Source organism: Manis javanica, chromosome 8 (genome assembly GCF_040802235.1).
Source record: "Manis javanica isolate MJ-LG chromosome 8, MJ_LKY, whole genome shotgun sequence".
NCBI classification, from domain to species: domain Eukaryota; kingdom Metazoa; phylum Chordata; class Mammalia; order Pholidota; family Manidae; genus Manis; species Manis javanica.
Window position 1 is genome coordinate 83558643 of NC_133163.1, and position 24751 is coordinate 83583393.

At 36.2% G+C, this 24751-nt stretch overlaps 1 protein-coding gene and 1 pseudogene across 9 annotated transcripts in view; both read left to right on the forward strand.

Annotated features, from left to right (window-relative positions):
* Positions 1-24751, forward strand: part of SLC12A6 (solute carrier family 12 member 6) — a 76210-nt gene that overhangs the window by 14344 nt on the left and 37115 nt on the right. For 2 of the 9 annotated variants that reach the window (XM_017640882.3, XM_037015825.2), the window contains exon 1: positions 2337-2970. The exons of 6 other annotated variants lie outside the window; for them this stretch is intronic. In XM_017640882.3, coding sequence (XP_017496371.1) covers positions 2859-2970 — 112 coding nt within the window. In that variant the 5' untranslated portion in view covers positions 2337-2858. Of the gene's footprint in view, positions 1-2336; positions 2971-24751 lie in introns of those variants that run through there. One more of the 9 variants, XM_073211571.1, reaches the window with a different exon arrangement.
* LOC140843119 (mitochondrial import inner membrane translocase subunit TIM14 pseudogene) lies at positions 8246-13380 on the forward strand (annotated as a pseudogene).

Sequence of the window (24751 nt, forward strand, 5' to 3'; positions counted from 1 at the left end):
AGGTAAACTGCAGATATCTGTTCACTTCTCCCAAACATTTCAAAATACATATTAATAATTAGAGTTTCATATTTGAAGCTTTTTTTCTTTTGAGGTAAACTTCTTACAAAATGAAATACACAAATTTTAACTGACCATTGGTTGGGTTTTCACAAATGCTTATACCTGTGGAACTCTAAACTTTGACAAGATGTAGACTGTCTTGTAGGAAACCATCACTCTGGAAAGTTTAATCATGCCCCATCCTGGTTAATCTCCACCTCCATCCCTCCAGAGGCAACCATTGTCCTTGGGGGTATTTTGCGCCCTAGATTAGTTTTGCCTTTTCTAAACCTCATATCAATGGATTCATATATTATGTAATCTTGACTTCTTCCACTTAGTATAATGTTTTTTGAAATTCATCCAATCTGTTGCATGGATGAATTTTTATAGCTGAATAGTAGTCCTTTGTATGAATATATCATAGTTTGCTTATCCAGTCTGTGGATGTACATCTACGTTATTTTCAGTTTTTGTCTATTACTAATTAACTACTATGAACATCTTTGTACAAGTCCTTTTGTGGAAATAAAGTTTTATTTTTGGGGGGAGTAAATCCCTAGTAGTGCAGTTGTTGAATTTTAAGGGAAAGTACTAGACCCTTTCCAAAGTGGGTGAAGCACATTACACCTCTAACAATGTATGAAAAGTTACTTTTGTTCCACATTCTCACCAAATTTGATGTTGTAAGTTTTCCCAGTTTTAGCCATTGTAGTGGATGTGTAGTGGTACCTTACTGTGATAGTTCACTGTACTGGGCATGGCTATTTCTTATATCCCACCTTCTCTATCTAGCCACTCCCCATACATGCACTGTCACACCTCAGCTTTACCAGTTTTATTTCAGCTTTTTCTGTATCACTTTGCTTTCAAATTTTTATGCCCCTGTACTTTTATCTATAGCCCACTTTAGGAGAGGACTATTTTTAAATTGCTGACTACTGTGGTACCAAAGCATGAAGTAGAAGGAATTTATTTCTATTGTAGATTAACAGGGATTTGTTACCTTCTTACTTGTTTAGTTTGGGTGTTTTCTTAAGAGGGGAGAAGTGAGAGAATAACATTTATACTTGGGTTTATATGTTCAAGTTGTACTTTACAGTATATTATGTAATATATACTGTGCATATATAGTATACTATGTATATTATGTACTATACGTAGTATATATTATGTAGTATAGTATAGCTGTATAGACTATAAATGTAAGTTGTTGTTGCTGTCCAATACAGAAGATTAGCCACAGTTCAACTCTATATAATAAATACAAAAGGCAAAATCCCACTGGAAATATCCAGTGGCACTAAGGTGTTAAAGAATTTGGAACCCAGGCTATAATAGTAAAATGTGTGACAGCTTGGTAGTTTTAAGTTACTTTGAATAAATTAGTAGAGTAGCTACCTGAGTAAATATGGAAAAATCATCAAGGATACTATACCACCTGACTTCATTTCATTCAACAGTAACAATAGTTACAAAGAATTTTCAGGTGATAAACTTTTCTTTTTCCTATATAGTAGTAATTTTTGTGTTGCACGTTTAGAACCATGCGGGAGAGGGGCTTCTAGAAGTTTTGTTACCCAGGCTCTACTCCTAAGCAGTTAAACCAGAATATCTGGGATGGGACCCAGGCATCACACATTTTAAACTATCCCCAGGTGGTTCCAGTGTGCAGCCTAACCCGTGCTGTGCAGGAACCCATGAAATAAAGTTGAGGAGAGTGTGAATGTTCTCCCCCAAAGCTGCTTCCACGAAGCTAGAAACTTCTGTGCTGCCTGCCAAGAAGGGGGGAGTAGAGGTTTCCAGTTGGGCTTCACCATTTGCTGTGACTTTGGACAAGCTCCTTAGCCTAGTGTTTCTGTTGCGATGATTCAATGAGATTATAATGAAAAGTTTCTAGTGCAAGGGGCAGAGCACAAAGTAGATCATTAACAAGTAGAATAAACTTGGGTTATAAACCATCAGTCCTTCTCTGTTAAATTTAGTGGCTTATTTGTCAGATGCTACTAACAAAGCCCTTATATTACATCAACATGGAAATTAACACAAGGTTCAATTTACTAAATTGCCTTAATCCTAGTGCAGAGACAGGGCCTCTTACTCTGAAGTCATCAACGGAGACCTTGATATAGTTATCTGATGAAATATACAAGAGTTAAGTGTCTTACTTGAATTGTGTGCTTAGTCACACTTATTAATCAGATGGGTTTTCCAGTTTTTTGTTCTCATCTGAAAGAAAAAAATTTGTATTGATTTGTATGACTATTTTCCATATGCTTTGAAATAAAGCAACAAAGTTTACAAATTACATTGTTTTATTTTCTAAATTGTAGTGCCAAGCTTTCTTTAAAGAGGAAACTTTGTAAAGTGAACTGTTTACGAATCTTCTTTCTCTAGTGAAATCTGAGGGTAGAGGCTGAGATCATGACTGGCACAGAGGGAAAGAAAGAAGTGAAGGGAACAAGTGGGCGAGCACACAATGGGTGCCACGAATTCGGCTCACTACAGCTGTGGCAGCTCTGGGAAAGCAGCCTAAACTGTTCTTGGGATTCTTGAATTTAATAACAGTAATAAGGGGTGGAGCGCTTAATCCTTTTATGTGAATAATAAACACTATGGAAGGCGTGTCTCCCAGTGCTCCGCTCCCTTGGGCAGTGGGTCACGTGGACTGAAAGTACTTCCCGATTCCCAGCCTCCGTCTCCCGCAGGCAGTGATCGGAGTAAGCTAGGGGCACCCCCAGGGAGAGGGTAGGCAGGGTAGGTAGACTGGAAGGAAGTTGAAATACAGAAAGAGTGTAGGATTTCCAACTGTAACAATGCCACACTTTACCGTGACCAAGGTAGAGGACGCAGAGGAGGGGGCAGCAGCTTCGGTCTCCCAAGGAGGGGAGCCCGGTTTAGCCCGGATTGAGCATTCAGATGAACCTGGTGAGTACTCAGTTTGGGAGCTTTTGAAACCTGTAGAGTTTTTCGCGAAACAAATGGTGACTAAAATATTAAGGATGGAGGAAAAGCACTGTAGTTAAAAGTTTTTCAATCAGGTGTTTAACTCCCTTGTATATCTGATAACTTATCTTTTTTCACATTCTGGTTTGTTTTTCTCCACAATGAGTTCTGTGTTCATTACCTGCAGGTGAAACTGAACTAGTGGCAAAGTATGAAGAGTTTTAAAGCAAAAAAATGGCATAGGAAAGTCAATTTATGCGGAATTTAGAATTAACCCTTAGCTCAGCTAGTTTAAATTATATCTGGAAAAGTACATAAAGAGAGACTATGGTTCAGTAGTTTTGTACAGTGGACTTTGCACTTGAGACTTCTCAAGTTACTCAGTATTTTACCTCAGTTTACCAGTTAAACAATAATTCAGTAGTGAATGGTCCAAGAATTCTTTAATGAAAGAACAAAAGTATAATAGATTATTATGGTGACTAGCAGCATAGCATCAAATAAATTTGATTAATGAGATTATCCCTTATTATTTTCTCTAAATGGTAACAGTTACTACTAGCTGGGGGAATTGTGGTTTTGAATTTTCAAAGACGCAATTAAAATGTTACTATTATGGTATTAAATATAGTGCTCATTTGAAGCCCTTTATTTTTTTAAGTATGTAAATTTCACAGCTTGTCAAATTCCTTTTAAATGCATAATTTCAGTACTTTTCCTTATAGCAAGCAGCACATCACAGTTCTTTACTGTAAACAGCTGTTGACTCACTCCCATCTGAACAAACCTTCATGAATTTTTAAGAATCTCTAACTCAAAGATAGTACTATCAAAAAAATACTACTTTTGTTTATTTTTTCTTCTGAGAGACTTTACCAAAGCAAGATAAGAAGGCTTTATGGCAACTCTTTGTTTGCTAGGTTATTTTCATTTTGCTCAACAGTAAGTTTAACTTACTTTGAACTTGAACCTGATTCTTAACAACTTTAGCTCAAAGAAGTTAGGTTCTCCTTTGGGGAGTGTGTATATTTAAAGCTGTACTTTTCTTAGTTGTCTTTAGGTTTTAATCCCTTTAGGCTTTTAATTTCTTCACCACCTCTATTTTATTATTTCATCTTTATGGTCCCATAACATATGGGGAAATCTGCTTTATTCAGATTAGAACAGTGTTGCAATTATTTAATCTATTAGTAACCACCTAGAAAAGCCATAAAAAATTTTGATAGCTGCCAACTTTGTAATAAGTGACATTGTTAGGTGTAATTTTTTTTCTTACATAGTAATTGCTTTGAACAAGGGAGAAGTGACAGATTAAATTTAACTTGAATTTAATAAGGCTTTTTTTTTAAACACTTCTTTGTTACTTGATTTCATTAGTAGTATCAGAGTTCTTAGGTTAACAAGTTTTATTGTATTATACAAAGAAGGTATTTTTAGGCCATGTATATTTATTTTTAATTCTCTTAAAATTCTCAAAATCAGTGATGTTTTTTATAGAAACATTTCATGAGTTTTAATAGTCACTGTATAACCCCTAAATGAGTTTGCTATAACATGTCCCTAATTGAAACTGGAAAATTCCTATGCTATTTTTTGCAATGTGATTTGAATCAAAAGATTAAACACTCCACATTGCTTTCATCCATAAGCAAAAACTTTGTTAAAAGTAAATGATTTGTAAAAAAATCAGTGAAAATCAGAAACCCAATGACATTGTTATTTTTTAGATAGTTCAGTTATTCTGCAGTTTAGAAAGTATAGTCTCCCAAGTTGACTATATAAGCTTAAATTAGTTTAAGCTCTGTGATTCTTCTTACTAGTTTTCATCCCCAGATGAGCTAGAATGATCTGCCAGTGATTGATGTGGCTCCTGACTGAGGGTCTTATTGTCCATATCTCTTGAAGACCCTTTGAAACAGCTAAGTACAGAATCCCTGCATGTGGAAGATTTTTTATATTGATTGTTCAAACTCTGAAGAATTTGATTCCTTACATCATTTTTGTTCTTTAAACACTAGGTTTTTTTTTTTTTTTTTTTAGAAGCCATTTTTATTTAGAAGCCATGAAGTTTGTCTATAAAAATAATAAAACAAGCAACAGGCTGAACTTATCAATGAGTAACTTTATTTCCATTAGATTCTTTAATTTGAAAGTGGTTGTCTCATTTATTTACTTATTTACTTTTTGGTGTGGTATTTTTAAGTTAGATTTACTTATATACTTCACCTAATTATATTTAACCTTATTAACTTATATTTCCACTTTGTATAAGATATTTGTAAATACTTGAAAATGCATCCTACTCTTACAATCCAAGTTAAGGACAACTCTGATGGGGCAAAATGCAGTTATAGCTTCCCGGAGCATGACAATAATATGTGAAAATAGAGAACATAGAATTTTTTTTTTTTTTTGAGAGGGCATCTCTCATATTTATTGATCATAATGTTGTTAACAACAATAAAATTCTGTATAGGGGACTCAATGCACAATCATTAATCAACCCTAAGCCTAATTCTCACCAGTCTCCAATCTTCTGAAGCATAACGAACAAGTATGCTAAATAAGTATGGTAAACAAGTTCTTACATAGTGAATAAGTTCTTACATGGTGAACAGTGCAAGGGCAGTCATCACAGAAACTTTCGGTTTTGATCACACATCATGAACTATAAACAATCAAGTCAGATATGATTATTCATTTGGTTTTTATACTTGATTTATATGTGAATCCCACATTTCTCCCTTATTATTATTATTATTTTTAATAAAATGCTAAAGTGGTAGGTAGATGCAAGATAAAGGTAGAAAACAGTTTAGTGCTGTAAGAGGGCAAATGTAGATGATCAGGTCTGTGCCTATATACTAAGTATTAATCCAAGCTAGACAAGGGCAACAAAACATCCACGGATGTAGAAGATTTCTCTCAAAACAGGGGAGGTGAGGTTCTAAGCCTCACCTCTGTTGATCCCCAATTTCTCACCTGATGGCCCCCCTGCGACTGTGCCTGTCTTAGGCTGTTCCTCCTTTGAGGAATCTTACCCGTCTCTGGCTAACCAGCCATCTTCCGGGGCCATACAGGGAAATGTAAAGTTGGTAAGTGAGAGAGAAGCGATATTGTTTGAAAAGGTGAGCTTTTTACTTTTTTGCCAATTTATGCCCTGTGGCTTCTATGCCCAGCATTTGTCTTGAGGTATCTTTACCACTTGGAAGAATTATGATACTCGGTAATTTTGATATGAGGCACAAATTCTACTTAGGGGTTGTAAGTATGAAGGAAGAAGAGAAGCTATAGAAGTAGCAGATGGAAGAAAACATGGGCATTTTGATTATTTCTTTGACATATCTTCTTGTAGTGTAACATAAGCGTGTATAGGTTTTAAATTACTAATTAAATTGCATGCACACATTAACATAATAGGAATACAGCTACATAACCAAAGCAGACCTACAATTACCAGCCATATCCAGTGAAACCAAGAAAACCAGTTAGGCACCCTAGGCATTTGTGAAAACTTATCAATGATATGATCGATATTGTCTAACTGAATTTGAAAAGTTTGAGAAAAATCAGACAAATTAAAACAACACATTCCTGGGAACTGTTCACATCCCATATGTTCTTTTAACAGTAGATAGTCTATAGTTGCAAGATTTTGGAGCGCTGCAACTTGCACTTCTCCTAATTCTTGGTTGGGTTCCAACAGTATAGTTCCAATCAAATTTTTTGTTTTACTGTATGCACAGGCCAGCTTAGATATCTCCTTCTTCATTCCAATGGCAAGTCCAGGAACCGGTGGGATGAATGCTGCTACAACTGCAACAGCACCAGAATCTTTGTTAAAGTTTTTTGATGATCATCTTCTGGAATGACTCTTCCAGAGAATGTTGATGTTGGAAGTTCTTCATATTGTATCTTAATTCGTTTTCTGGGTAGCGAAATTAGGCTTTGATCCTCTGTATAAACACAAACAAACCCTTTGCCCACATTTTGATATGCCGTTTATACCATTGTGCAGAACTTATTGGAGATCACCACGCAGGAACTGCTTTTTTTTTAAGAGAAAGAAATATTATCAGAAAAATGTACTTCCATAGCTGATCATCTGACACCCTTTAAATGATCAAAATTAAGGATATTTAAAGCATGCATTAATCGGTGATTTGCAGTTAGTTTTATCCTATCAGGGAGTAATCCCCCTTTTCTTCTTCTTTTTTTTGTTATCATTAATCTACAATTACATGAAGAACATTATGTTACTAGGCTCTCCCCTATATCAGGTCCCCCCCCCACAACCCCCTTACAGTCACTGTCCATCAGCATAGCAAAATGTTGTATAATCACTACTTGTCTTCTCTGTGTTGTACTGCCCTCCCCTTTCACCCCCCCATTATGCATGCTAATCATAATACCCCCTTTCTCCACCCCCCCACCCCCCCCCCCCCGCTTATCCCTCCCTACCCACCCATCCTCCCCAGTCCCTTTCCCTTTGGTACCTGTTAGTCCATTCTTGGGTTCTGTGATTCTGCTGCTGTTTTGTTCCTTCAGGTTTTCCTTTGTTCTTATACTCCACAGATGAATGAAATCATTTGGTATTTCTCTTTCTCCGCTTGGCTTATTTCACTGAGCATAATATCCTCCAGCTTCATCTATGTTGTTGCAAGATTTGTTTTCTTCTTATGGCTGAATAATATTCCATTGTGTATATGTACCACATTTTATTTATCCATTCATCTACTGATGGACACTTAGGTTGTTTCCAATTCTTGGCTATTGTAAATAGTGCTGCGATAAACATAGGGGTGCATATGTCTTTTTCAAACTTGATTGCTGCATTCTTATGGTAAATTCCTAGGAGTGGAATTCCTGGGTCAAATGGTAAGTCTATTTTGAGCATTTTGAGGAACTTCCATACCAAATTGTCTTGATTACTATGGCTTTGTAGTAGAGCTTGAAGTTGGGGAGTGAGACCCCCCCCTACTTTATTCTTCTTTCTCAGGATTGCTTTGGCTATTCGGGGTCTTTGGTGTTTCCATATGAATTTTTGAACTATTTGTTCCTGTTCATTGAATAATAAGGCTTTTTATTTAGGCATTTTCCATGACAGCCCAGAAAGTATCTACTTGAATGAACTTTTGTTTGGTAGGTGAACAACTGATGGAAATGTATTATCTGAATAGTGTTTGGTATATAGGAAAAAAACCTAAAAGGTTTTTGTTTTGTTTTGTTTTGTTTTTTGCTTATGAGTAAAGTGCTCTTGAGAATAGATGGTATTTTCTGAGCAGTTACTTGAAATACAGTAAGTTTTTATGGCAAGTACTTCTAACACTAGCCAGTTTTGTAATCAGTTTTTCATTGAGTGCTTTTCCTTCTGTATGTGTGAGAAGAGAAAAATATGTACATAAATTGAACATTTTTAGAAAGTACATCACCCTTTAAAATGTGTTTTTTGAAAGATGAGGTTTAAGCAGAAGTACATTAATCCCTGCCATACTAGCTGCTAGAATGCCAATCTAGTAGAATCCTGCTTAATTTTGGTTTTGAAGGGAAAACAGAAGTTCAGGCTTCCCTAACATCTTTCTAGACTGTTTTCTTCCTCCCTAGTCTAGTTTAGGTGCCTCTCCTATGTTTTCTCAGCAATCTGTCCATAGAAATAGCACATGCCACACTGTATTGCAATCAACTGTTTACTTATATGTCTCTCCTCTAATACACCGACTATAGGCTCCTCAAGAGTAGAGATCTTGTCAAATCATTTTTATATCTCCATGTCCATGTGAATTGTACATAACAGGACATTCAACAAATAGACTTGTTCTCTGCCTTCTTTATTTACCAAACACGTGTTCAGTGCAAATATCATGCCAGGTACCAAAGTCAGCAGAATGGCTTTGGAACCAGGGACTTGGCTTTGAATCCCTGTCCTAATAATTACTAATTCGAAGTAGTGATAATTTGTGTTAATTATTAATTGAGTGACTTTGGATAAGTTAGTTAACTCCTCTAAGCTTTTACTCATTGATAAAACAGGGAATAATCACCTACTTTACAGGGTAGTTGTAAACTACATGAGAAAATGAATACAAAGCACTCACAGCACTCAGTTATTTACTCTATTTGTTAATGGTTTGATAACAACAAAAAGAAGCCACTTTGGATAACAGATGATGGAGAAAATGATATTTATTGCCTGGAGGGGACCCTGGACAGGTATCTCAAAGGATGGGACACAACTGATTCACAAGGGAGGTCTAGAGAAGGAGATTACAGACAGTAGGAACAGTTAGAAGGTATAAGAAGATGGTATAGTGCATGTGGGAAACAAAAGTTAGCACATTGGCCATGTGGTAAAGAGATAAGAGATGCAGCTACTTAATGAAGTGTTACCAGTTTTATCCCCTCCCCACTCTATGGGATTGTGGGTGTTAATTGCCTTTCTAGAGATAAAGAAACAGGCTGTTGACAGTAAGTAACTTGGCTCAGACTACATGGTGAGTAGCAGCAGAGCTGGTGTCAAATTCCTAAATTTTATTTGCTTTCCATCATATCAAGTCCTAGCTGTTTAATAAGAGACAGAAAGTTACTTCATATCTTAATGTGCATGGGCCACAGGATTTTATGTGAACATTATCAAATCTGTGGTGTTTCCTGTAGGAGCAATACAACAGAGTTATACTGTTCATTGTATTTACTCAGGTATGTTTCATTCATTTATTTAAATACTGAGTTATTCTTCTCCATCACTCCTCAGATCTTCTTAGTGTCTATGGATTAGGCAGATTTCAACTGCTGGACTTGCCTTCACTGGATACAGATAGAAGACTGGAAGATTTTTCTGTTCCTTTCAAATAGGGTTCTAAGGAAAATTTCAGAAACCTTTATCAGAAAAGAAAGGAACCTGTATTGGTATTAAAAAGCATTTCCAAACATTTACTATCAGTTGATCCAAATGATATGAGAGCATACTTTAAGAGAGATGTCGTGTTAAATGGAGTTTAAATTTTATGAACCCACAAGATATTAGACTGGTAACTAAAATATTAGTTCTGCTTGTTACCCATGAAAGCTTATGTTCTAAATAAGGTGATCTGACCACCTTCCTTTATTGGCTAACATGAAAGTAGGTTGAAATAGAAAACTAAAGAGCTTCTGTGTATTGATAAATATTTTCTGTAATGAAGATTGAAAGGCTTTATTTTATTTTATTGTCCTTTAAACTATTCACATGGGTTTTTACCAACCTACTAACAGGAATTCACATCTGCTTGTTTTAAATCTTAGGATCAGAAGTTTAACCTCAAACTTGGCTTGACGAGGCATGTTTTTCTGCCTCTCTGCTCCTCCCCCCAATATTCCATAATTGTCAGAAAGACTAACATCACTCCAAAATAACTTTACAATTCTTTTTTTAAATTCATCTCTTTATTGCATATTGCTATTAAAAACATGAACAGTCTCATAACACATACAATATTTTTTCTTGGTACTGTAACAACAGTCTTGTACCTAAACACTAAGTAGTTCCAACTACGAAGCTAATAAAGTACAAGACATAATCAACTTTACAAATCGTAATGCTTTTCCTTTTTGGCATTAATTTAAACAAAACAACAAACAAAAAATTTTTTCCAGCAGTGGCACATGGAATCACCTGCACACAGCTTTTGGGGAAAGAAACCAAAAATTCTTCACAATTCTTTCTGCTTTTTTTTTTTTAAGCTGTATCCAAAACCTTGATACAAGAATACAAATTTGAGTCTGATTTTAGTTCTTCACATCTTAAAACATTATTTTAGATTATTAACCCTTCTTTGTCATGTTACGCTTTTTCAATTTTGAACCTTTCATTCAATTTCAGTACTCTTATCATCAATATTTTAGACTCTCTCAGTCCTGAAATTTTTCTTTCCATAACCCTCTGTGTTCTGACACATTAGCCCCACAGAAAATATACCAGATCAAAATGGATTTAATTCTATAAAAGATAAAATTTCTCTAAAATATATACATGTGCATATTGCAAAGCATTTTTATAGTCTATACTCAAAGCAACATTTAATTTAGAATTATAAAAACATAAATATGACATTTGTAAAATACTCACAAAGTTTCAAATTCCACACTGAATCTGGACTTTTAATGTAGATTACAAAATAGAATAAAAGCTGATAAATTTTTAAGAATCGAGCATTTCTTGGTGTTTCGGCACCTATGCCAGCTGGGAGTGTCCGTGCCACTTCCTGATAGAGGCATGGCTTTGGTGGCTGCAGCCCCTGGGCTGTGATGAGCCATGATCTCAGTGGAGGCAGGGGAGTGGAGCCAGAGCCGTGACCAGTACAGCAGCAGCAGTTAGACTGACCCTTGATGTTGAACGGTTCACAGGCCATTGTGTTTTGTAAGCCATGAAGCAAGTGAAGGCTTAAGTAAAACAAGTTTTTCAAAGTCTGCCAAAATCTGCCCTCAGTGGTGGCTATTTACAGAGGTGAATTTGAACCCACAATGACAGAATGGGAAGCAGCATTAATACTAGGTGTAAGCCTACTGCCAATAAAATAAAAATAAGAGGTGCTTATCGATGAATTATGTTTTTAAATCACCCTGACATGGGAGTATCTCCCTACATAGCAGCCAAAATCAATGAAGATTTACTAGAAGATCAAGCTAAAAAAATGAAATTTTAAGTTCTCATTAGTTTATGTGTATGAGTAACAGCTTATTATAATAAATGCTTCAAAGCTAAAAAGAAAAAAAAGAATCTAGCATTTCTTGGTTTTGCCAGATGGTAAGAGGAATCAATTTACATAAAGAAATCAACATTATAGCAATAATTGTTGAGCATCTACTATATGCTAGATGCTTTACAAATATTGGTTGTTTAATCCTCACAACAGCCAGGACTAGTAACCATTACCACCTTTTTCAGAGATGAAGAAATAAGTATTTTTAGGATTAGTCTATAGGACTTATTTTTCGAGAGGGTGCTGGGAAGGTGTAATCACACTATCTTTCTGTCCCTAATTCCAGCCCATATTTGCCTCTCTTGAGCTAAGTGGCCCCTGGTACCAGTGAATAGTTAGAAGCAAGTAAGGCCTGGGCTCTGTAGGAGTTCTGTCAGCAAGAGCTGGCATAGGACTTGTTCCTCAAGGGCTGGATAATAGCCTCAGTGTGAGCGTAAGAATGGCAGGTCCAGGAAAGAGCTTGGTTTGGTAGTGATCCCGGGACTCTCTAGGGGGGCGCGGGGGAGGAAAAAGGGAAAGAGCCAGGAGACCAACATCTCCCAAGTTTCTGAGGCTGGGAAATGTAAGGAGACCTGAGAGTTTGGAGGCTTCCTCCTGGGCTTCCACAGGGCATGCAGCTTGCCTGCTGCACTGCCCACCTACAGGCATAGAGACTGCTTTGCCTGTCTGTTCTCTTGAGACTGCTACCACTTGTGGTCCTCCAACAGTGAAACCTAAGCCCCTCTGAAGTAACCAAGGAAAACAACCCATTTGGGAAAGCCAGACAGCCAGAAAGAGAAAAATCAATTAGAATATACAATGTAATGGACTAGCTAAGTAGAAATGCCAGAAAAGACAATGACTTGAATATGAAAATGATAGGAGCATTTAAGGAAGTTCAACTGAAGTACAAAAGGCTTTATGGAGCAAAAAATATGGTTTCCCAGCTAAATGCATGCTACCACCTGACTGTCAATTCATATAGACACACTTCTTTTTCAAAACTCTCTTCACTGAAATGTAAGCACTGTAAGAGCAGGAGCTTTTTCTCTTGTATACACTGCTGATCTGTTGTCAATACTCAATGTCTAGAACACTGTCTTGTATATAGTAAGCACCCAGTACATAATTACTAAATAAAGGAATTAAAGAATATGATCATATTGGCCTAGAAGATCAAGTAGAAGAAATACATCAAAGCACAGAGCCAAAAATACAAAGAGCAAAAAAATGAGACTTGGAAGATAGATACAGTGTACCTAATGTGGCTAATACAGATTCGAGGAAAAAAGAACAAATGGAGGAAAAGCAATCATTTATTTTTTTATTTTTTTTATTTTGGCATCATTAATCTATAATTACATGAGTAACATTATGTTTACTAGACTCCCCCCTTCACCAAGTCCCCCCCACAAACCCCATTACAGTCACTGTCCATCAGCATAGTAAGATGCTATAGAATCTCTACTTGTCTTCTCTGTGTTGCACAGCCCTCTCTGTGCCCCCCCACACACATTATACATGCTAATCGTAATGCCCCTTTTCTTTTTCCCCACCCTTATACCTCCCTTCCCACCCATCCTCCCCAGTCCCCTTCCCTTTGGTAACTATTAGTCCATTCTTGGGTTCTGTGAGTCTGCTGCTGTTTTGTTCCTTCAGTTTTTCTCTGTTCTTATACTCCACAGATGAGTGAAATCATTTGGTACTTGTCTTTCTCCACGTGGCTTATTTCACTGAGAATAATACCCTCTACCTCCATCCATGTTGTTGCAAATGGTAGGATTTGTTTTCTTCTTTATCTATTCCTCTACTGATGGACACTTAGGTCGCTTCCATTTCTTGGCTATTGTAAATAGTGCTGTGATAAACATAGGGGTGCATCTGTCTTTTTCAAACTGGGCTGCTATATTCTTAGGGTAAATGCCTAGAAGTGGAATTACTGGGTTAAATGGTATTTCTGTTTTGAGCTTTTTGAGGAACCTCCATACTACTTTCCACAATGGTTGAACTAATTTACATTCCCACCAACAGTGTAGGAGGGTTCCCCTTTCTCCACAACCTCAGCCAACATTTGTTGTTGTTTGTCTTGGATGGTGGTGATCCTTACTGGTGTGAGGTGGTATCTCATTGTGGCTTTGATTTGCATTTCTTTGATGACAAGCAATGTGGAGCATCTTTTTATGTGTCTGTTGGCCATCTGAATTTCTTCTTTGGAGAACTGTCTGTTCAGCTCCTCTGTCCATTTTTTTTTTTTTTTTGAGAAGGCATCTCTCATATTTATTGATCAAATGGTTGTTAACAATAAAATTCTGTATAGGGGACTCAATGCACAATCATTAATCAACCCCAAGCCTAATTCTCAAGTCTCCAATCTTTTGAAGCATAACAAACAAGTTCTTACATAGTGAACGAATTCTTACATAGTGAATAAGTTCTTACATGGTGAACAGTACAAGGGCAGTCATCACAGAAACTTTCGGTTTTGATCACGTGTTATGAACTGTGAACAATCAGGTCAACTATGAATATTTGTTTGATTTTTATACTTGATTTATATGTGGATCCCACATTTCTCCCTTTATTATTATTTTTATTTTTAATAAAATGCTGAAGTGGTAGGTAGATGCAAGATAAAGGTAGAAGACATAGTTTAGTGCTGTAAGAGAGCAATTGTAGATGATCAAGTGTGTGCCTGTAGACTATGTGTTAATCCGAGCTAGACAAGGGCATTAAAACATCCACGGATGCAGAAGATTTCTCTCAAAACAGGGGGGGTGAGGTTCTAAGCTTCACCACTGTTGATCCCCAATTTCTCACCTGATGGCCCCCCTGCGACTATGGGGACTTGCATTTTAATCCATTCTATTACTCTGTCTTTTGATTGGTACATTCAGTCCATTTACATTTAGGGTGATTATTGAAAGATATGTACTTATTGCCATTGCAGGCTTTAGATTCGTGGTTACCAAAGTTTCAAGGTTAGCTTCTTTACTATCTTACTAACTTAACTTGCTTGTTGAGCTATTATAAACACTGTCTGATGTTTCTCTATTTCTCTCCCTTCTTATTCCTTCTCCTCCATTCTTTACATGTTGGGTGTTTTATTCTGTGCTCTTTTGTGTTTCCTTTGACTGCTTTTGTGAGTAGTTGATTTTATTTTTTGCCTTTAGTTAGTATTTGGTTGGTCTGCTTTCTTGCTGTGATTTTATTTTCTCTGGTGACATCTATTTAGCCTTAGGAGTGCTTCCATTTAGAGCAGTTCCTCTAAAATACCCTGTAGAGGTGCTTTGTGGGAGGCAAATTCCCTCAACTTTTGCTTGTCTGGGAATTGTGTAATCCCTCCTTCATATTTAAATGATAATTGTGCTGGGTACAGTATCCTTGGTTCAAGGCCATTCTGTTTCAGAGAAGGAATAACTTAAGCAAATAGAAAAATTTCCTGAGGTATAAGACTTAGGTATGTAGAATGAAGTTCCGGGGAAGATCAATGATAAAAGTGCACACCTTGGTTTATCCTGGTAAAATTTTTGCCAAGCTTCATCTTGGAGGCTTACAGAAAGAACATGCTGTATCTATAAAATACCATATATCAGAAGTATAATCCAAAATACTGAAAATTAGGAGACAATGGAAGAGTATCCACAGATTACCAAGAGAAAAAGACTCATCCCAAATCCCTGTTTTCAGTGAAGATATCATCCCCCCTGCAAGGGGGAAATATATTACAAGTACACAGAAACTTAGTGAATTATTACCAATTTAATCCCTCTGAGAATATTTAACCAAATATTTTTATATTTGAGGTTTATATTTGAGAAAGGTTTTTAATCAGATAAGTGAGCGAGAACAGAGACCTCAAGATTAGAAGGAAAGAAACAGAAAATAAAGACCCTCTGGGAATGTGTTACATAAATGCTAATAAATTAAGGGTACTAATCTAAAGGACATACTTGAGGAAACAATTCAATAATAGTTAAAGGTGTAAAAGTACTAAGTTAAAGCAGAATCTCAAATTTACAGGAGGCAAAAAAGATAACTTTCCAAATGGAGATGAGAGGAAAAAGTTCCAATAAACACACGTCAAGCTGCTCAGCATCACTGGTTATCAGGGAAATGCACATCAAAATCAGAATGAGATACCACCTCACATCTGCAAGGATGGCTCTGACAGAAAAGGTGGACAGTAACAAGTGTTGGCAAGGATGTGGAAAAACTGAAACTTACTCTTCCAAAATCTTTTAAAATGAAGGAAACATGAAATATGTTTTTCTACAATGCATGAAAAATACTTTGGATCATTCAACAATCCAAAAAAGGACATAAGGTATCAACAGTCTTCTTGAATGTTTGCAGCAATACCCAAATCCTTTCTTCCTCGTTGGTACTTTCTGGTGAGGTTTTTCTATTCTTTTTAAGTGCGCAAATACTGCCCTCTTCTATCATTTATACTCGTCTTGGCTGTTCAGTTGGTGTCTTAAGAAACTGTCTTTACCTTTGCATTATACTGTGGGCTTTGTTAAATCTGCTTTCTGTTATTAATGCTACTATCTTCCTAGTGTGCCTTACAGTCACAACTATCTTTACCACAGATGAATTCTTGAATTTGTAGTAGACTTACTCCCATATATTTAGAAATAGTTTCAACAAAACTTATTCAAATGAGTTCAAAACATAAATTCACATCATTTTCATTTTCTTTACACAAATTTGAAGCCCACACAAAAAAAGTGGCCTTCTAAGAACATTTCTTTTGCTTGGGACATCTACTAAACAGCACTGGTTTCCTCAAGGGCCTCTATTAATCTGTATACTAGGTGTTTATACTTAGCATATGCACCAGAATTTGAGGGATATTGTTGATGAATACCAGGTACTGGTGGCAGATCTGCCTGTACCTCATAGTGTCTCCTTTGACTTCTTGCTGCCTAGAGTGGAATATTTCAGTTTCACCTCCTCCAACATTAGGCTCTCCCACTCCCTGCATGACAGTGGGCCCCTGCTGCAAGAGATGGGCTTGAGTGGCCGGATAAGACTCATGCCTGGTCCTCTCTAGCTGAACTGCTTGCGTGCTAGCTGCTGTTGTCTCACCACCTTTCCTTTAAAGCACATCGGATGGATAAGAGGAAAGATTGCTCATAGATTTCTTCAGGATTTTTGAAAGGTGTTCACTCCCACAGGCATATTTGGCTCTGTATTTTCATTACTGCCTACCTTAATGACCTTTTCCTTCCTTTTAGTGTTTACATTTGTTGGGGAAATTGGCATGACAGTACTGAGTTATTTTAGTAATTTTTTTTCCTGTTTCTTTCTGTGGTTATACTTTCTTCTGTCTAGTATTTTCCAGGGCTTGATCTCAATTCCTCTGTAAGCATTGGCTTTTAGGAAAGTTTATCCTTTTATCTTCAACTCTGTGTTTTGATGGTAACTTTAAAATCTTTGTTAACCTTTTTTTGAAACTAGTACTGAATTTCTATCTCTGAGTATTTTTCTTTGAAACCACTTCACCATCAGTCAGCTAACAAACTTGAAGTGAACATTTATAGCATGTACAAAGTTCTGTGTTACAAAAAGTTGTAATGGTCACAGCAACATTAAAACAAAGTTCTTGTTCTTAAAGCACTTAACAACCCTCTTCTCCCCCTAAACCTTCAACTCTATATTGACTCACTGAGCCTTCTCCCATTCTCTTTTACTCCTAAAAATTTTTTTTACTCATTTATTTATTTCCTCATCTCAATCTAGGCAGTGGTGTTGCTGGGGGAGGGATTGGGGGGTATCTTACAGCTATGAAAATTGCTTTCACCACAAATTTACCATTTCCAACCTCAACTGCACTGTTCATACTATTCAGAAATTCTTCTTTTAATCCTAGTTAACTTTGTTGGGGAGGAAGAATTTATTTCTACCTTTCAAGGTTCTTATAGCTAGTCTAAGAATCAAATTGACATGAGACAGATTATTAGAAGAAAAAGCCAGTTTAATTATGTATATACAGAGGCCCAGTAATGAAATTAAGACCCAAAGAAATGACCAAGGCATGCAGCTCTTAACATATTTTAGACAAACATAATGATGTGAGGAATTGACAGGACAAAGAAAACTTATGTTTGAGAGCTTCAGTTAGTAAGGAACTCTATATAGCATTTGGGCTGGGGTAGTAAATTTGTAAAAAAAATAACAAGATTGATTCATTGGCCTTGAATTCCCTGTCTCTGACAATAAGGACATCTCTCCATCTCCTGGTGCAGAGAGAGCACCTTTCTTTTCCTCAGGGAGATTTATTTCCTGGTTTCAAGGCAAAGGGGACAGAGGTGGGTCAAAGAATCCTCCTGCTGTTTCTCCAATTGTTTTAAATCAAAGTAATCAGTATGCTAAAGTGACACATTTTGGGGCAGCTTGGTCCCTAGAGCCTCCTTTCTCTAAATTCCTCACAAAGCTCGAAAGGTTCATTAAGCCCCCAGTCCTCCATTCTCTTACATTTAACATATGACTGAACTACTTCACACAGTAAACTATTTCCTGAATGCCTCTTCCCAAGTGCTACCAACATCTGTCTGTATTGACACCTATCCATCACCTTCTTCCTTCTTCAGTATTACCCGTACAGTTGTGCTCTAGAGCCATTCTAGCCTCCTCTCGCCTGTTTTCTATTCATTGACTCCTCCACAATGTCAAAATACTCAATCTCTCACTCTCCCCATTCTCCCTCTTTTCCTCTTACCTTCCCTTTCCCTCTGTCTCTCACCAGTTGTTGCCATTTAATCCCAATATTTCTCAAATCTGCCCCTTTTCTCACTGCTACTACATTAACTCCAGATTGTACATTGTCACTTCTTGTCTAGCCTCCTACTGTCTTGTCATTACAGTAACTGCCAGAGGAATCTCATCCTTTTACTCCCCCATTTAAAACCCTGTAATATTTTCCCAATTGCCAACAGAATAATGTCTGCACTGCTTAGCAGGTCATACATGTAACTTCATGATCTAGAACATCCCAACTTCACCTGTCAGTCACTCTCATACATACTACACATGAGATACAACAAATGTTCTCAAATGTCTCTATTGTTTCCACACATTTGTTTCATCTTCCTGGGATATTCTTTCCTCCAATTACCAAGCAAACTCTTCCTTCAAGATTAAGCTCAAATGTCACTTCTTTCTTAATGGCTTCTTTATTACATTCCCCAGTGTGTAGTATAATGTACACACTCCTACATCTCTATCATTACCTCTAATATAGTACTTTAATCACCCTCATGTATTTACTTGTCTTATTCATATGTGCTATAAGCCCCTTAATGTTAGCTACTGAGTTTTACTTATCTTTGAATATGCCCCAGTGCCCAGCATTTAGTCTGACACTTATAGGTGTTTAGTAAATTTATATTGAATTAATAGGTTGATTAATTAAAAAATATTACAATGCAGCAAGCATATAGCCAACAGTTCAGGGGGAAGATTAATACACCCATTGGAAAATTAAGCTCAGGATAGGCCTGAAGAAGGAAGAAGCACTTGAGTTGGGCCTTTGAAGGCTGTATAGAAGTCAGGTAAGTGGAGAAGAAAGAGGAGGAAATTTCCAATCAATGAAAAATTGATATAAGCAAAGATTTATGGGTCTAGAATCAAGGCTCATAAGGCATTCCAGAGAGTGTGAAAGAGAGGGTTCATCAGTAAGAACAGTAAATCAGAAACTTAGAGAGCAGTGAGCTAGTGCTAGATTATAAAGGGACCTGAAAGCCAGGGTGAGGGTTTTGGAATTCATTTTACCCAAAGGGTCCAAACAAGTAAACCAGGATCTGTTTATAGGTTTTAAAGCCATTAACCTCTGCTACCAAGCCCACATCCACCTTGAGAATTCACAGTAGGAATGGAGAAGGAACCTGCAAAGTAGAGACCTTCTGTTTCCTGGGAGGGACTTAGATCCGTCCCCCACATGAGTCAGGCTATATATAAATAAACTGGGAGTGGGGAGGAGTTTGGGGACTCCCAGCACCCTGTCTAGCAAACCTTTGAAAGGGTTTTGTTTTTTAAGCAATGAGGTAGCCATTGATAGAGGCAGAATTTCAGGATTATTAATCTGCAGGAAAATGCAGGACTGTTTGAAGATGGAGAATTGGTGTCAGGGAGAATAATTGAACTAATTTTAATGGTCCAAGCTGGAAGGGATGAGACTCTAAATGGCAGTTCTGCAGAAAAGAAGAGATTGGTATGGAAGCCACAATTGGCTAGATTTGGTTTATGAGGGAAGGGGAAAAATAAAAGTTGGAAACATGCTGACTGGTTCTGCTGCTTAACTACTTTGTCAGTATCATCTCCTTTCCTGTTCATTGGGTACATAGTGTATGTAAGATACAATTTACTTACATGTATGATGTTATAGACTAGTATGTGTTATATATACATATGTTATTAATATAATAATTTCTATATCTCCAGAACTTCTCCCTTAGCTGTGTCCTATTTGTAGTCCCTCTGACTCTAGTGCTTCCCCTTCTCCATTTTCTCTCACCCATTCTGCTTTTTGATGAACAAGCCATTCTTCAAGATTTAGCTTAGATTCCCTTGACACATTTACAGGTTCTTGGAGGTTAGTCTTCAGATTACCAAATAAGTATCAAGTAGAGATTGCCCTGTATTCTTTTAATTATAATAAATAAAAATCAAAAATCTAAGTTGAACTTGTAGGGAACTACACAAAAGATATTTCTACTTATCTGAAGTATAGGAGGGTGTTTAAAGGAAAAGTCCTGGCTTGACTAGACAATATACATAACGTGTGCACTAGTCAGAAGGCAACAAAGTATATTACACAGTGTAAAAGGAGGTAATTCTATTTCCAAAAAACAAGTCATTTATATTCCCCCCTTCTAAAATCATACCTATTCAGCCTGAGTTATCTGAGATGTTTTTCTATTTTTATTCATAGCTACAGACCTTGGCAATTCTAGATAACTTGCTTTAGGCTATTGTACTTTGTTTTAGAGCAATAAAGTTTGCAATTACAGAATATTGAAAAGCATGAGCATAGGTTCTCAAAACATCATGACTCTCTCTCTAACCTTTCTCTTTTGTCAGTAGCATGATGTGTCTTTGGCTATTCACTAACCCAAGCATTTAACTTCTCAACTATAAATATTAAGCTCCAGGATTCCCAACTGTGTTCTGTTCTATCAAACCTGAGATACTGGCATCATATTCCCAGATATATCTGGGAATCAGAATCCTGAGAAGGGTTGTTAGATGGTTTCAGGGAGAAAAATGGGCAAGGCTGATAACAACTCTCCAACTTTTCCTTTAGAATCACTAGAGTAGATCTAGATGATGACCAAAATTCTTCATGTTCTAAACTTCTATGCTTCTTTCTCTACTCTTCTTTCCATGCTTACAAACAGGTCTGTTTCTCTATAATGATAGGACCTAGTTTTTCCCCTACATGAGAGAGAAAGAGAGAGCTCTAATATAGTCCTAATAGTACTATAGAACTATTATTTCTGCTTTATCTTATGCATGAGAACAGCCCATATTCTTTATTTAGGTAGCAAGTTAAGATGCATTTAAATTTAAAAATGGTAATTCACATTATTAGACAGAAATCTGTTGCATTCCTATATACTAACAATGAACTAGCATAAAGAGAAACCAGGAAAACAATTCCATTTACAATTGCATCAAAAAGAATAAAATATCTAACCTTGGAGGTGAATAAACCTAACCAAGGATATGAAAGACCTATACTCTGAAAACTACAAGACACTCATGAGAGAAATTAAAGAAGACACCAATAAACAGAAATCTATCTCATGTTCATGGATACGAAGGAATAATATTGTCAAAATGGCCATCTTGCCCAAAGTAATTCACAGATTGAATGCAATCCCTATCAATATGCTAGCAGCATTCTTCAGTGAACAAGAATAGTTCTAAAATTCATATGGAACCACAAAAGACCCTGAATAGCCAAAGCAGTCCTGAGGAAAAACAAAGCTGGGGGTATTACATTCCCTGACATCAAGCTATACTACAAAGCTACAGTAATCAAAAACAGTGCAGTACCAGTACAAGAACAGACCCATAGATCAGTGGAATAGAATAGAGAACCCAGATATAAACTCACATATATGGTCAAGTAGTATACAATAAAGGAGCCATAAATATACAATGGGGAAAAGGCAGCCTCTTCAATAACTGGTATTGGGAAAACTGGACAGCTACATGCAAGAGAATGAAATGGGATAGCTGTCTATTCCATGCACAAAAGTAAACTCGAAATTGATCAAAGACCTGAATGTAAGACATGAAACCATAAAACTCTTAGAAGAAAACGTAGGCAAAAGTCTCTTGAACATTAGTATGGGCAGTTTTTTCCTGGACGTATCTTCTCAGGCAAGGGAAAAACAAAAGCAAAAATAAACAAGTGGGACTACATCAAATTAAAAAGCTTCTGTACAGCAAAGGACACCATCAGCAGAACAAAAAGGCACCCTACAGTATGTAAGAATATATTTATTAATGATTTGTCCAATAAAGGACTAACATCCAAAATATATAAAGAACTCATATGCCTCAACACCAAAAAAATGAACAACCTGATTAAAAAAATGGGTGGAGGACCTCAACAGACATTTCTCCAAAGAAGAAATACAGATAGCCAACAGGCATTTGAAAAGATAATTCACATCACTAATCATCACATCACACCAGTTCGGATAGGCACTATCCAAAAGACGAGAAATAACAAATATTGATGAGGATGTGGAGAAATAGGAACCCGTCTACACCGTTCAGGGGAATGTAAATTGGTGCAGCTGTTGTGGAAAGAAAGTAATATGGGGTTTCCACAAAAAAGCTAAAAACAGAGATTCCATTCAACCTAGTAGTAGTTCCACTGATAGGAATTTACCATAAGAAAACAAAATCCCTGATCCAAAAACACATAAGCACCCCTATGTTTATCACATATTATTTACATAACCAAGGTATGGAAGCAACCTAAGTGTCCATCAAAAGATGAATGGATAAAGAAGATGGTCGTACATATACACAGTGGAATATTATTCAGCCATAAAAAGAAAAGAAATCCTGCCATTTGTGACAACATGGATGGGTCTAGAGGGTATTGTGCTCAGTGAAATAGGCCAGATAGAGAAAGGCAAATACCATATGATTTCACTTATTTGAAGAATTAAAAAATGAAGCAAAACAGAATGAATAAACAGCAGTAGACTCATAGATGCTGAGAATTGACTAGTGGCTACCATGGGTGTGGGGATGGGATGGTGAATGGGAACAGTGATGGGGATAAAGGGGCACAAAAATTCTCAATCATAATATAAGTTGGTCATGGGGATAGTAGTACAGAATGGAGAATATAGCCAGTGACTCTGTAACATCTTTCTATGTTGACAGATAGTAACTGCACTAGTTGGGGTGAAGATTTAATAATATGGTAACTGTTGAAACACTGTTTAGTATATTTGAAACTGATATAAGATTGTATATTAATGATACTTCAGTAAGAATTACTGGGAATTCACTTGCTAGTATATTGAGGAAAATATGTTAAAATAGAAAATAAGATATTGTAGAATAGAAATTGAAAAGGATTTCTCTTTTTCAAAACAAAATTAAGAAAGAAAATTTGAAAATGTATCTTTAAATGTTCACATAATATTTGAAACTTCAGTTGTAGGAATCAGATTTCTACCTTCCTCGATTAGAGTGTAGAATATATTCTAGTATATACGTCAGAAAACAATTTAAGCATTCTCATTGGTTCTTCCTATCTGGGATGCTTAAAGTATTAGGTTTAATTAAATCATATGAAAACATTTATAAACACCATGGAAATTATTTTTTGAATTTTGTTGAAAGCAGTAATTCTTAAGGTTTCTTTTGCAACTTGAATATCTTAGGCAATTTGAACCATATAAATTCCTTCTCAGAAGAATGTTTTTAAATGTGTCAAATAATACACACACATAGATATATATAAGACTAAAAAGAACCCTATTATATTAAAATACAGTTATCAAAATACTGAATTTGTGACCTAATAATGTTAAGTGTTTTATCAATGCATTGAGTAAGATCTAGCAGTCATTCTAGTAATTACCATAATTTCAAAGTCATATTGAATTTAAAAGAGATATATACAATTATGATATGAAATACCAGATATTGTTAAAAAATTACAAGTACTTTTATGTAATTTGTCACTTACATTGTATTTGGAGAAAATGCTAAACTTGAATTAGGTCAGTGGAAGTCAACATGTTGACTTATTTTCCCATTGCTCATAGACCCCATACAATAAAATTATTTTTATTCCCCAGGCACATTCAAGAAAGCCAGATGTAATCCCTGGTATCTCAGGCAACTTTATCTTTGAGGGAAGGAAGCTCAGAGTGTTTTCCATATTTAGTCCTTAATGCTTTTCAAGCTTTTAAAATAAGCAAGTGGTTGGTTGTTAAATGGTGATGATCAATATCTCTTGCATTAGGAACTTGGCTTATTGTCACTAATTTTATTATAGATTGCTGGAGAAGTACTTATAAAAACCAGCTAAGTTGCTTTAAAGGCAAATCAGGACATTTCTGCTAGTAGTAAAACATGCTTATTCTTGACTTTGAGCTGCCGTGACCATATGTTCCTTTGTCATTAAAGAGAAAATATAATTCATGTTATAGACCCTGAATCATCCTTCCACTTGATGGAATTACTATTGTTTGGTCAAATCTGTGTGACTATTTTTTAACTAACTTTTATTGTAGTAAAATATATCTAACACAGAACTTACTATTTTAACCATTAATTGTATTCACAATGTTATGCAACCATTACCACTATTTCCAAAATTTCTCATTATCCCAAATAGAGACTCTATTCATTAAGCAACAAAATCCCAGTCCCTAACTTTTACCCGCCAACCCAAGCTTTTGGTAACGTCTAATTCTCTTTCTGTCTCTATAAATTTGCCTTTTTTAGTTATTTCATATAAACAGAATCATGCAATACTTGTCCTTTTGCTTCTGACTTGTTTC